The 13925-nt window shown below is 40.0% G+C and overlaps 1 protein-coding gene across 1 annotated transcript in view; it reads left to right on the plus strand.

Moving 5' to 3' along the window:
* The window catches only part of col5a2a (collagen, type V, alpha 2a), a 129908-nt gene that overhangs the window by 97822 nt on the left and 18161 nt on the right, over positions 1 to 13925 (plus strand). The window contains 18 exon segments of the mRNA XM_034186031.1: positions 1739 to 1794; positions 2042 to 2090; positions 2369 to 2422; positions 3813 to 3866; positions 3985 to 4057; positions 4060 to 4091; positions 4262 to 4315; positions 4797 to 4851; positions 6116 to 6276; positions 6961 to 7068; positions 7183 to 7290; positions 7368 to 7421; positions 7495 to 7602; positions 7870 to 7923; positions 11035 to 11142; positions 11460 to 11513; positions 11639 to 11746; positions 11974 to 12280. Coding sequence (XP_034041922.1) covers positions 1739 to 1794; positions 2042 to 2090; positions 2369 to 2422; positions 3813 to 3866; positions 3985 to 4057; positions 4060 to 4091; positions 4262 to 4315; positions 4797 to 4851; positions 6116 to 6276; positions 6961 to 7068; positions 7183 to 7290; positions 7368 to 7421; positions 7495 to 7602; positions 7870 to 7923; positions 11035 to 11142; positions 11460 to 11513; positions 11639 to 11746; positions 11974 to 12280 — 1597 coding nt within the window.

Raw genomic sequence — 13925 nt, forward strand, 5'->3', positions numbered from 1 at the left:
ATCCTCAAAGAACACCTAAATGGAAGCAGGTGAGTGTCATGATTGGGTATAAAAGGAGCATCCCCAAAAGGCTCAGCCATTCACAAGTAAAGATGGGGCGAGGATCACTACTTTGTGAACAACTGTGTGGAAAAAATAGTCCAACAGTTCAAGAACAATGTTTCTCAATGTTCAATTGCAAGGAATTTAGGGATTCCATCATTTACAATCCATAATATAATCACAAGATTCAGAGAATCTGGAGAACTTTCTACACATAAGCAACAAGGCCAAAAACCAATATTGAATGCCCGTGACCTTCGATCCCTCAGGCGGCACTGCATTAAAACTGACATCATTGTGTAAAGGATTTTACCGCGTGGGCTCAGGAACACTTCAAAAACCATTGTCAGTTAACACAGTTCGTCGCTACATCTACAAGTGCAAGTTAAAACTCTACTATGCAAAGCGAAAGCCAAACATTAACAACATCCAGAAATGCCACCACCTTCTCTGGGCCTGAGCTCATTTGAAATGGACAGACGCAAAGTGGAAAAGTGTGCTGTGGTCTGATGAGTCCACATTTCAAATTGTTTTTGGAAATCATGGACATTGTGTCCTCTGGACAAAAGAGGAAAAAGACGATCCAGATTGTTATCAGTGTAAGTAAGTCCCTTCGGCTGCTCCCTTGTTTGCACTTGGGGTCACCACAGCAAATCCAAGGTGGATCTGCATGTTGAATTGTCACAGGTTTTATGCCAGATGCCCTTCCTGACGCAACTCCGCATTACATGGAGAAATGTGGAAGGAGTGGGATTTGAACCCGGAGCCTTCTGAACTGAAGCCAAGCCCATTAACCACTTGGCCACCATCCCTGCCAGATTGTTACCAGTGTAAAGTTAAAAAAAGCCAGCATTTGTGATGCTATGGGTTTGTGTTGGTGCCCATGGCATGGGCAACTTACACATCTGTGATGGCACCATCAATACTGAAAGGTACATCCAGGTTTTGGAGCAACACGTGCTGCCATCCAAGCAACGTCTTTTTCAGGGATGTCCCTGCTTATTTCAGCAAGATAATGCCAAGCCACATTCTGCACGTGTTACAACAGCGTGGCTTTGTAGTAAAAGAGTGCAGGTACTAGATTGGCCTGCCTGCAGTCCAGACCTGTCTCCCATTGAAAATGTGTGGCTCATTATGAAGTGCAAAATATGACAGTGGAGATCCCGGACTGTTGAACAACCACTGTCCCAGCTTTTTTTTTTAAAGTGTTGCAGGCATCCATTTTAAAATGAGCAAATATTTGCATAAAAACAATAACGTTTTTTTCTGTTTGAACATTAAATATCTTGTCTTTGTGGTGTATTCAATTGAATATAGGTTGAAGAGGATTTGCAAATCATTGTATTCTGTTTTTATTTACATTTTACACAATGTCCCAACTTGGAATAGGGGTTGTGTATGGAACAAGTAATGAATGATATAAAATAATTAATGAATGTTGCAAGAGGAAGTCTGTTGGTTTATACAGAACTGCAATAGCTTTAGACATTTTAGATTTAACATTTAAGGATTTGTTAAACTGGCAACATCTTTGATGAAATGTTGAGCATCTTTAAAAAAGGGTTGTCAATCTCAGGCCTGTGAACTCATCTTTCAGCTCACATGTCAGACTAAAGTCTTTAATTTACATTTGATTTGTTGATTCTTTTTAAAAGAAGCAGTGCAAGAAGTAATGTGTGTTGTTTCTTTTACACAGGGAGCAATTGGCGAGAAAAAGGATCAGAAGGTACTGCTGGAAACGATGGTGCGAGGGTAAGAGGATGTCTGTCACTGAGTGTCAAACACTTTTTGTCTTCAATTTTAGTTGATGTCTAGAATTGAAATTGCACATTTAAGACCACGAACATTGGAAAAGTGATGTGGCATTAGTGTATGCTTGAAAATCGTGTCACAGCCTGTTCAGCTGAACGTGTCCAGTGACTTGTCTGCACAAGTTACTCTTAACATTGATAAGTGGATATCTTCACTGCTTTTTTTTCTTCTCACTGTCTGCAGGGAGCCCAGGACCTGTTGGCCCACTTGGACCTGCTGGACCCAGTGGTGAGAAGGTAGAACCTTTCTTTCACTTCACTTTAAAAATTGATGATTCAAATTTATGTCTGAATAAAATAAGAGTCGGTGGAATCGTCAGCAATTCCCAAAATGCCCACTATGATGCTAAATCGTACTGTTTATTTTCTTTTTGGTCGCATTGTCCACCTTGTGAAGGGCAGCATTTGGCTTGTATTACTTTGCAGCCATAAAAATAATGAATTTCTCATGACAAGACAGCCCAGGTACATGACTGTAAAAATTATTCTTCAGTAAACTTGTGACATGTTTACAGGGTGAACCTGGACCCAAAGGACCACATGGACCTCCAGGATCCAGAGGAATGCCTGTGAGTAGAGCTTTTCCAAGGGGTGAATTGGTTTTCGCTCACACAGTCTATTTTGGATATGTTTATTGCACTGCTGTATTGAAAGGTGGATACCATAGTGTTTCCAAAGTTCTTTTCTACGATATATTTGTCTGTCATCTCAAGGGAGAGATCATCACAAGTTTGTGACTCACCACTGTACTGACAGGAACACCAAGATCCACAACTCAAGTCAATAACCCTCACATAAATTTATTGCATAAGAGCCCCTACACTCAAAAAACTGACTCATTGGATTGGATTTCCATCTCATAAATATGTGTAGCCCCAACTCAAATAAAGTGCATCCTTGCAAGATAATTTAATTGAATTTAGTTGAGACAACATATTAGATTATTAGATGGAAATTCTGCCCATTATTGAATTGAGTTCATCCAATGAGTCATTTGTTTGTATGATACACTTCACAACTGACTCACTGGATTGGATTTCCATCTAATAAATATATGTCGTCCCAACTAAATTAAACAAAATTATTTTGCAAGGAAGTGTTTTTTGTTTTTTTTTTTTTAGTTGGGGCTATCCGATGGAAATCCTGCACATACAATTTACTTTATGACCTTGATGCTATAATGTACCAGTTCAGTATTTCTGTTGTATATCACAAAATTACAGCTATCTGTCTTGCTGGTATTAATTTTGAGGGGTTCCATGGCAAATATTTGCTCTGTGAAATTTTACAGATGACAGAAGGATGAAGCGGATGTGCAAGGTTGAACATTCATTCAATGGGAACCTGTGAGCTCAGAATTCCTGGCTGACAGTTGGGAAAAATAGATTACATAAAGCCATGATAAAACGTGACCATCACTACTGCCATTTTGACAAAGAAATAAAAATGTTGTATCTGTATTTAAGGTTAGCAACTAGTATTGACCTGTGTAACTGTTGTCTCAACTGAGTCTAGCGGATATCCAGCAAATGTTTCCTGTGAAATATAGCCAGATTTTATTTGTAGTTCTTCCCAGCAATCCGCAGTGGACTATGGTTATCTGTTGTGTTAGTCATATTCTTTCACATTCTATTTTACTTCCCACACACACCGACTTACCCAAATCCACAATTGGTCTGCTGCATTTCTGTGGCTCATGAAACTAGAGTGAATATACTTAGCCAGCAGTGTTATTTAGGGTTCCCTGTGTGTCATGGTGTCTTGTTGCAAATTCATTCATTTATTTACAGAAAATGCAAATTGTGATTAGATTGGTAGGTTGATGTACAAGATTGTTAATCCATATTTGAATACTGTTGAAGAAAAGAAGATAGTGGTTGCATAAAATACGTCATTAAAAAATCCAAGGTTTTCCAGCTTTAATGCATATGTCATAATAATGTTTTGATTTGACTGCAGGGATCAAGAGGTGATCCTGGTCCAATTGGGCCTGTTGGGTTTGCGGGACCACCTGTAAGTATTCATTCATCATTATGATATGTTAAATTGTGTAATATTTAATTTCCATCCTTCCCACATGGGAAGTAATGCGAAACTGGTCATCTGATAGACCTATTCTTTTGGTTGACAGGGTCTTGATGGTCAACCTGGAGTCAAAGGAGAGCCTGGAGAACCAGGCCAGAAAGGAGATGCTGGGTCTCCAGGGCTCAGGGTTTGGCTGGTGCTCACGGACCTCCTGTGAGTTGTGAGCAAAAAGACATAATATGACACTGAGGGTGCTTGGAATGCTTTTTTCTTCTTCTTCTTAGACATTTATCAGTGAACCCATGTGATGTTAAACTATGTGAAAAACTCCACTTTTACTGATGTTGTCACTGAATCATGGACGTATGATGTGTTGTGTTTAGGGGCCAGTTGGTGTTGCTGGACTGAAAGGTGGAAGAGGAACACAGGGTGCACCCGTAAGAGAATTTAATGCTCACACAACTGTTGTTACTGTACAAGGTCACTGAGCTGATCTGTATTATATTTTGCCTGTTGATGTCCGTTTTCTCTTTAACTCTGTCATGTTTGTCCTTGGAGTTCTCCTTATCTGATACAAATGTGTGAGAATGGATGGTGTCATACTATAGGATAATGTAAACTGCACTGAGACATTCTTTGACAAAATGTAGCTGAGTTGAAGGTAAAACTAAATGACACCAAATATGGGAATATTATCAATGTTAAATATGCTATTCTTCAGATGTATTTTATTACCAAATTGGTCAATAATGTCAACCATAATTCCACAAACTCAAACATTTTAAATACCATGTATAAGTGGTGTGGCACCTCGTTTATGTCAAAATTGCTATAATAAGATTCATATCACTGTTTTCAGAAAAGCAGGTCATTAAATTTTAATATTGTACCTGAGGACTTTTTTTCTCCTGCCCTCAGGGTCCCACTGGTTTTCCTGGATCTGCTGGAAGAGTTGGCCCTCCAGGGTCCAACAGTAAGTAATGTTTGAATGTTATGGAATATATATTGTGAAATATTTAAGAAGACAAGTTGTCAGTGTCATTGTATCCAATGTTGGATGGTGTTTGATGGATTTCATGAAAGGTCACAAGTTGGTTTTAAAGACACCTATATAGGTCCTTGTATTTATTGGTTGATTGTATCACGTGGTATCATGTGTCACTGATTATTTGTCTCATTGTATAACAAATGTACATTGTATGATTTTTGTAATTTCTACTTTGCAAATTTGGGTCCATTTGCTATTCATTTTGTTTCCAACCTTTTGCTCCATCGAATGACTCCTCTACTTGTTCATAAAAGCATCTTTGATATGAGAAAGCTACCCAGCGGACATGGACTTTGCCTTCACCATGGTCTATTCAAGTGTCATATAAAACAAATAATGAATGCCTTCACCGTGTCTATCCAAGTGTCATATAAAACAAAAAAATGAATGTTTTCCATTTGTGCAATGGAAAGAATATTTACATTTGTTGAAAAATGGAGTGTTCCATTACAATGTTTCACCATTCAAATCATGCATGTATTATTACATTCCACTCATAAACATTCAGTGGATAATGTATAATAATAATAATAATATAATAATAATACTATGAGGTTAAAATGTACTTTTTTCACATTGCTGAATATGCATCTTATATATACAGTATCTAGCAAGCAGTAATCCAAAAATAAAAATAGAATCCAACTAGCTCTAGTGGGGATTGCCCTTTTGCTGATACATTGGTCTCACAGGCAAGAGATCTCGTATTGAAATCCCACCAGAAGCCACAAAGATATGTCACTTGGTTACAAATTACCAGGACATGGCAAGTGACCATATAGGCCAAATTACAGGTGGAAGTCCTTAAAACTGTGATCTGTATCTCTGAGATCAAAATGTGACAGGCAAATATGTAGCAAGGTGAAATCCAGATTAAAATATGTTCCTACTAACTTGAATAGTGGGGATCCCCCTTTTGCTGACCTGGTAGAGCCAAAAAGACATGTCACTCTGTTACATGAAGACAGGTATAACACAGGATTGAGTGTTGCCACTGTTACATAAATTACAAGCAATAAAATTATTTTCAGTTTCCTCAAAATTTGTGAACGAAAACGAAAAAAAAAGAGTGGTCAGCGTGAGACAACACCAGACACTGCAGCTGCTACCACGGTTTCAGACAGTCTGTAACCAATCATATGGTTTACAGTCAGATATTTATACTAAATTACCATATCCATTTGTGCAGGGTCCTCTGGGAGAACCCGGACCACTGGGACCTCCTGGGAAGAGGGGCCTCCAGGTCTCCGTGGAGACCATGGACCCCCTGGAAGACAAGGAGAACGAGGACCGCCAGGCCCACCAGGGAGCCCAGGAGACAAAGGGGATTCTGGAGAAGATGGTCCCACGGTACACTCATGATACATTTACATTTGTATTGTGATATAAGAGATTAGCTGATTTACAACTCAGCTGCTTTGGGGATATACTGTAACAATACTGCTCAAAGGTCAAGGTCAAGGAAAACATGGTACAAAAACATCTTTTTGTATATTTCAACAACAAAGAAGCGTAGATGAATGATCTAAAGCAGGGGTAGGCAACCTATTCCAGAAAGAGCCATGAGGGTGCAAGTTTTCTTTGCAGCCACTGACTCCACCAGGTGATTTCACTGATTAACTGATTCCATCTGCTCAAAGTGATATTAATCAGTAAAATCACCTGGTGGAGTCAGTGGCTGCAAAGAAAACCTGCACCCTCATGGTTCTTTCTGGAACAGGTTGCCTACCCCTGATCTAAAGGATATACTGATAGGCATAATATTTGCACTTGGCGACAGTGGGAAGGACTACATAATGAAGTCACACAGAAGTCTTATGATGAAGTCACACATAGTCAAAACTTCCATAACACACAAATGTGTATTTATTATTATTATGAAGTCAAGACATTGAGGTACTTATTCAAAGATGTGGACTGGCCACTGTTGGCAGTTTGTTTCCCTTTCTGATGCCTGTGGTTGTAGCTCTCATGTAAAATTGTGTATATTCCCTCAGTACTGAATCTGTACTTATATCGTTATTGTTGCTTTAGGGTCCCGATGGCCCTCCTGGCCCAGCTGGTACTACAGGACAGAGAGGCATTGTGGGTCTTCCTGGTCAGAGAGGAGAGCGCGGGATGCCAGGCCTCCCAGGTCCAGGGGTCTGTAATATTCTTTATATCCTGATCTTTTTCAACATTGGCTTCCAGATTTTAAATTGGATTTGACTCAGAAGGGGTTACATTTGGTTAACACATGTTGGGTGTTCCTTTTAGGGTCCACCTGGGAAACAGGGAGCCACTGGAACTCCTGGAGATAAAGGTCCCCCGGGTCCAGTTGGGGTTCCTGGTGCTAATGGACCACGTGGTGATCCTGGCCCTGATGTAAGTACAAGGTTCAGCTTTCCTTCAGATCTGAAATGACACAACTCAGTTAACTTGATGTTTTTTGTGTTCTTCAGGGTCCTGCTGGTTCTGATGGCCCACCAGGCAAAGATGGTGTTCTTGGACAAAGAGTGAGAAAAAAATCCAAATCTCATGTGTATTTTGCCATATTGTAAAAATGACTGATGGATGCTCCTTTTTCAGGGAGACCGAGGAGATCCTGGACCAGAAGGTTTGGTTGGTCCTCAGGGACTTCCTGGTCCTTCAGGTCCTGTTGGTGCACCAGGCGATGCTGGAAAGAGAGGCGAGGCTGTAAGTGGACCAATTGTGTGACTTTGTTGTTCCATACCATGTGTCATGGACATAATATATAATTTGATGTTCTTTTTTTCCGCTTCTGTCAAGGGAACTCTGTTGTCTGTAATGAAGAGATTAGACGGAATCTGGTGGAAACCTAATTGAAATTCTGAAGGAATGTCAGACTTTGAATGAACTGTTTTCAGGATAATGTGTTTAGCTTTAAGAAGGGGCTGAAGGGTTTTTCTCCTGTTAGCAGACTAAATGTCTTTTCATTTTCAGGGCTCCAGAGGACCTGTCGGACCACCAGGTTCTGCTGGAAAGAGAGGATTAGTGGTGCGTATGCAATATGAGGCTATATTAATTCATGGTTAATTTGCAACATTTTGGCAAAATTGTTTTGGACTTAGAGCTCCTCTTATGCAATAAAATCTAAAGTGAGCCCTTCCACACAATTATCCTAACCCTTTTTTAAATTTTACTATTACTGTTGATAAAAAAAAAAGTTCACAATTATAATTAAAGCTGCAATGTGTAGGATTTACAGTAAAACTCACCTAAACTGTCATGGTATCAAGCAGATATTCACATTCACTGGAGAAAAGCAAAAGTCCCAGTGATTTTGTATGGTTTTCCATGCAATAACACCATATATAATGGATTTTATATAACGGATTTTCGCTCACATCGGACAAAACGTCCTGTCCAATCGAAATGCATTTTCAATAAAAACCCTTGCATGTACCGCACAGATCAGTCTGGGCACGGAGTTTGTACCATATCTCCGTGATTAAAAGACCAGGCATTTATTTATTTTTTTTTTTCAAACCATGCTCAGACATGGGACCTAAACAAGGCAGGTGATATAGTAATATAGTGTTACGTTTCACACATAACCGAAAAGCTTTAGCTCACAGCCCCTATGGGTGGCTGTGAACCAATGCACCTGCTAATTGACGGAGATTGCAAAGAGCTGTGATTTGTCCCTTTTCCGGTTTCACTCCTTCCTCTCCTGTCATATTTTAAAGGTTTTTTGTAGTGTGCCCACCAATTACATTTCGATCATTGATCAATACATTTGTCAGAAAAGTCCGCAAATATGTTCAACTTCACAACATGGAGTCGGAAAAAGACGCTGTTCCTTTTTCTGACTGTAAAAATTGCATAAAGACTTTACAGATGTGACGGAGAACTTTAAAAGATTAACGCTCACGTCAACTTCATTGCATGGCCACGGAATTACAGAGTTGCAGAAGCATAAATCAGGCTTTAGGATTTTAAGGTACCACTCCACAGTGGACCAAGAAAAAACAGTGACTCATCCAAATATAATCTTTTTAATGCACATAATGTCCTGCGCTTATTTAAGGCAGGTATTTGTTTTTTTCACACCAAGTTTTGACCCCAGTCATTAAATGAAGCAGTTCCTGATTCAGGATTCCCCGTAGATCATTTGGCGCCTGCTGAGTTTAACTAATCTGTTACATACATACAGTAGTGTACAGTAATTTGCATTTCCATGGAGTCTGTCATTATTATACAGTAGTGTTCAGAATAATAGTAGTGTTGTGTGACTAAAAAGATTAATCCAGGTTTGAGTATATTTCCTATTGTTACATGGGAAACAAGGTACCAGTAGATTCAGTAGATTCTCACAAATCCAACAAGACCAAGCATTCATGATATGCACACTCTTAAGGCTATGAAATCGGGCTATTAGTAAAAAAGAGTAGAAAAGGGGGTGTTCCCAATAATAGTAGTGTGGCATTCAGTCAGTGAGTTCATCAAATTTGTGGAACAAACAGGTGTGAATCAGGTGTCCCCTACTTAAGGATGAAGACAGCACCTGTTGAACATGCTTCTCTCTTTGAAAGCCTGAGGAAAATGGGACATTCAAGACATTGTTCAGAAGAACAGCGTAGTTTGATTAAAATTGATTGGAGAGGGGAAAATGTATACGCAGGTGCAAAACATTATAGGCTGTTCATCTACAATGATCTCCAATGCTTTAAAATGGACAAAAAAAAAAACCAGAGACGTGTGGAAGAAAACAGAAAACAACCATCAAAATGAACAGAAGAATAACCAGAATGGCAAAGGCTCACCCACTGATCAGCTCCAGGATGATCAAACACAGTCTGGAGTTACCTGTAAGTGCTGTGACAGTTAGAAGATGCCTGTGTGAAGCTAATTTATTAGCAAGAATCCCCCACAAAGTCCCTCTGTTACATAAAAGACATATGCAGAAGAGGTTACAATTTGCCAAAGAACACATCAACTGGCCTAAAGAGAAATGGAGGAATATTTTGTGGACTGATGAGAGTAAAATTGTTCTTTTTCAGTCCAAGGGCTGCAGACAGTTTGTGAGACGACCCCCAAACTCTGAATTCAAGCCACAGTTCACAGTGAAGCATGGTGGTGCAAGCATCATGATATGGGCATGTTTCTCCTACTATGACGTTGGGCCTATATATCACATACCAGGTATCATGGATCAGTTTGGATATGTCAAAATAGTTGAAGAGGTCATGTTGCCTTATGCGGATGAGGACATGCCCTTGAAATGGGTGTTTCAACAAGACAATGACCCCAAGCACACTAGTAAACAAGCAAAGTCTTGGTTCCAAACCAACAAAATTAATGCCTTGGTCTTGTTGAATTTGTGAGAATCTACTGAATCTACTGGTACCTTGTTTCCCATGTAACAATAAGAAATATAATCAAAACCTGGATTAATCTTTTTAGTCACATAGCACTACTATTATTCTGAACACTACTGTATAATTGATTTTGTCTGTTTTATACATATAACAGATTTTGTTCATTTTGTAAATAGCAGATTTAGATTATAATAATCCATTATATACCAGTTTTACTGTAGTGGCTTTTATTAGGAAAAATGGAATACAGCATTCATAACCATCTGTTCCTTATTGTACAATTTACCTGCAACACTGAATGTATGTGTTTTCATGAGCTGAGACAGAGACCTTCATATCTACATGGGAGCGGGCCCCCTAATGAAGGCCAGCATGCTGATACAGTAGCCCAAAAAGGACATAATTGGTCCATCTTTCGCATTTGCAGCACAGCAAGAGGAGCCTGTGATTGTGCTGCTCTACACTGTTGACTGGTCACTAGTGCAGTCGAACAAGTTTGAGAACCCTCATTTTTGTGATTGGTGGATCATACATGGTTTCATCACACGATAGGGCAAGTAAGCATGAATACCCATCACCAAAGAAACGAATATGTGAGAGGAAAGAATATCATGCCCTGTGATGGCATAATGTATTCTGCAACCTCACCACTAGGTGACACTAAATCCTGGACGCTGTAGCTTTAAAGATAATCAATTCTTGTACTGTACTGTAGCATAGATACAAGAAACATGATTATCCTGTTCCAAAACTATAATCATGAAATTTGACAAACTTTACTATGCAGGGACCTCAAGGACCAAGAGGAGATAAGGGTGACCTGGGTGATCACGGAGAGAGAGGACAGAAAGGACATAGAGGCTTCACCGGTTTACAGGGTCTTCCTGGACCTCCAGTAAGTCCGAATTTTAACACTTTTTCCTTGCCCACAACATGTTTCCAGTGCAGTGTAAATCACAAATCTAAGTCAAGTTTGAATCAAAACAGTGCCGAATGTGATGAGTCACTGGAAGGAAAGCAAAATCTAATTTTTGTCTTTTAATAACTCAGCAAAATGAAGTCTAGACCTCTGTGGTGATACAAAATCTTCTTCATCCAAATGTGGAGTAATGCAGATTAATATAATCTAGGCCTGTGCTGAGAAATCTGTTATATTTAAGAGAATAAAGTGTATGCATGTTTTTAATAATAAATATGAACCTCTGCTTTTAGGGTACAACAGGTGAACAAGGGGCACCAGGAATTGTTGGCCCCAGTGGTCCCAGGGTAAAGTACATTTGACTAATTTTCTGAGCAAATATCTGTACAGAATTGGGAGAGGGGGTGACTTCATTTTTTGGAATGGAACTTTTTATTTGAAGGTTTACAATCTTTATTAAAATGTCATTCAGGGACCTCCTGGACCTATTGGGCCTCCTGGAAAGGAAGGATATGTTGGACAGCCCGGACCAATGGGACCTCCTGGAACACGTGGAATCAGCGGTGAAATTGGACCAGAGGTATTATGTCATTACCTAGTGCAGAGAGACAGTTCCTAAACAGAACTCATAAAGACTGTGTGTGCTGCACACTATGTTAACACAGATAAAAAAAAAACAACATCAGTCATCTGCTGCTTTGTGTTTTAAGCAAATGTTCAGTAACATTTAACGAGTGTCTTCTTTAGATCTGGACAGAATATTGACCTTGTGAGTTAAAATACATTTTGCCCTTGCTAAATCGTAAGGGACCCCCAGGTGAACCCGGACCCCCAGGGCCACCTGGTCCTCCAGGACCTCCCACGGCACCTTTGGGGGAGATGTATATACCTGAGGATTATGACTCAGGTCCACCACCACCTCCTGAGTTCAGTGAGGATCAAGCACTACCAAACAACAACGCATCTACCATAGTGCCAGTGGACCCTGGCGTGCACGCCACGCTGAAGGCGCTCAGTAGTCAGATCACCAGCATGAAGAGCCCTGATGGCAGCAGAAAACATCCTGCTCGCACCTGTGATGACCTGAAGCGATGCTACCCAATGAAGAAGAGTGGTGAGTTACCAACAGAGACTTAAGATTAGAGGGCTGCATTGACATTGTGGGACCCAACACAAATCTGGCTGGAGCAGGTGGTCAGAACTTAGCTGTGGACAGGAGTAGGAGGCGAAAAAAAATAACACTGCTGGAACGATGGTGACAAGCTGACTCAGTCAACAAAGGAGAATAGTGTAAAGTATGCACTGTCAGCTTTTAGCTTAAATAGAATGTCTTTAATTTAGCAGGAGCAGCAGACAAAACAGGAGCGAACAGGTACACAGGTACACAGCACAGCGAGTTACTGTAGCAAAACTGCATGCCTCTATATGGCACACACATGAAACTGTCTTTAAACTTAATGAAAACAGCCACATAATAGTACTATTCCTGACCAGTGTGTCAAAAGACATACAGGCCAGGTAACCAAAACAAACAATCCCATGAATCTCTTTATTAACAGATTAAATGATGTGTTTTCTCCCACTGGGTGGGAGGATACACAAAATTAATGCATCTCTATTTGTATGTGGGCATAAATTCTCAACATTTCATGGGTGCAGGCGGGACTGGACAGGCCCATTGTGGGAATGGGCGGGAGTGTAACACATACATTTCGGGAGTGGGTGGGAATGGGACGAAGAAATTAGTTCCGCATAGGGCTCTACTTCAGATGATTATTGTGCCACACCAACCTGATGTTTAAAGTAAAAAGTCTTTCGTCTGTCTTTGCACTCCTGTGGTTTGGTCTTGAACAGGCAGCTGTTACCTTTGCCATCTGTTAGAATGTTGGCAGGAGTACTCAGAGCTAATAAGCAAGGTTAGTAGAAAACAGTCAAAGGACTGAGTCTTATGGATGTATAGACCGTTGGGGATGGATTTAGGAAAAAAGAGCAAGTTGTTTTGTAATTGATATTTTGTAATAAAAACATTAAGTAAGTCCTACGTATGTAGGCCCTGAGTAGGTGCCAGTGCATATCTCTGGATTCTGTTACATGAAACAGATGAATTACGACAACCCCAATTCCACTGAAGTTGGGACGTTGTGAAAAATGTAAATAAAAACAGAATAAAATGATTTGAAAATCCTCTTCAACCTATATTCAATTGAATACAAAAAAGATAAGATATTTCATGTTCAAACTGATAGACTTTGTTGTTTTTGTGCAAATATTTGCTCATTTGAAATGGATGCCTGCAACACGTCAAAAAAGTTGGTACGGGGCAACAAAAGACTGGGAAAGTTGATGAATGCTCAAAGAACACCTAATTGGAAACAGGTGAGTGCCATGATTGGGTATAAAAGGAGCATCCCCAAAAGGCTCAGCCTTTCACAAGCAAAGATGGGGCGAGGATCACCACTTTGTGAACAACTGCGTGAAAAAAATAGTCCAACAGTTTAAGAACAGTGTTTCTCAACGTTCAGTTGCAAGGAATTTAGGGATTCCAACATCTACAGTCCATAATATAATTAGAAGATTCAGAGAATCTGGAGAACTTTCTACATGCAAGTGACAAGGCCAAAAACCAGCATTGAATGCCCGTGACCTTTGATCCCTTAGGCAGCACTGCATTAAAAACCGACATCATTGTGTAAAGGATCTTACCGCGTGGGCTCAAGAACACTTCAGAAAACCATTTTCAGTTAACACAGTTCGTCGCT

Source organism: Thalassophryne amazonica, chromosome 14 (genome assembly GCF_902500255.1).
Source record: "Thalassophryne amazonica chromosome 14, fThaAma1.1, whole genome shotgun sequence".
Lineage (NCBI taxonomy): Eukaryota > Metazoa > Chordata > Actinopteri > Batrachoidiformes > Batrachoididae > Thalassophryne > Thalassophryne amazonica.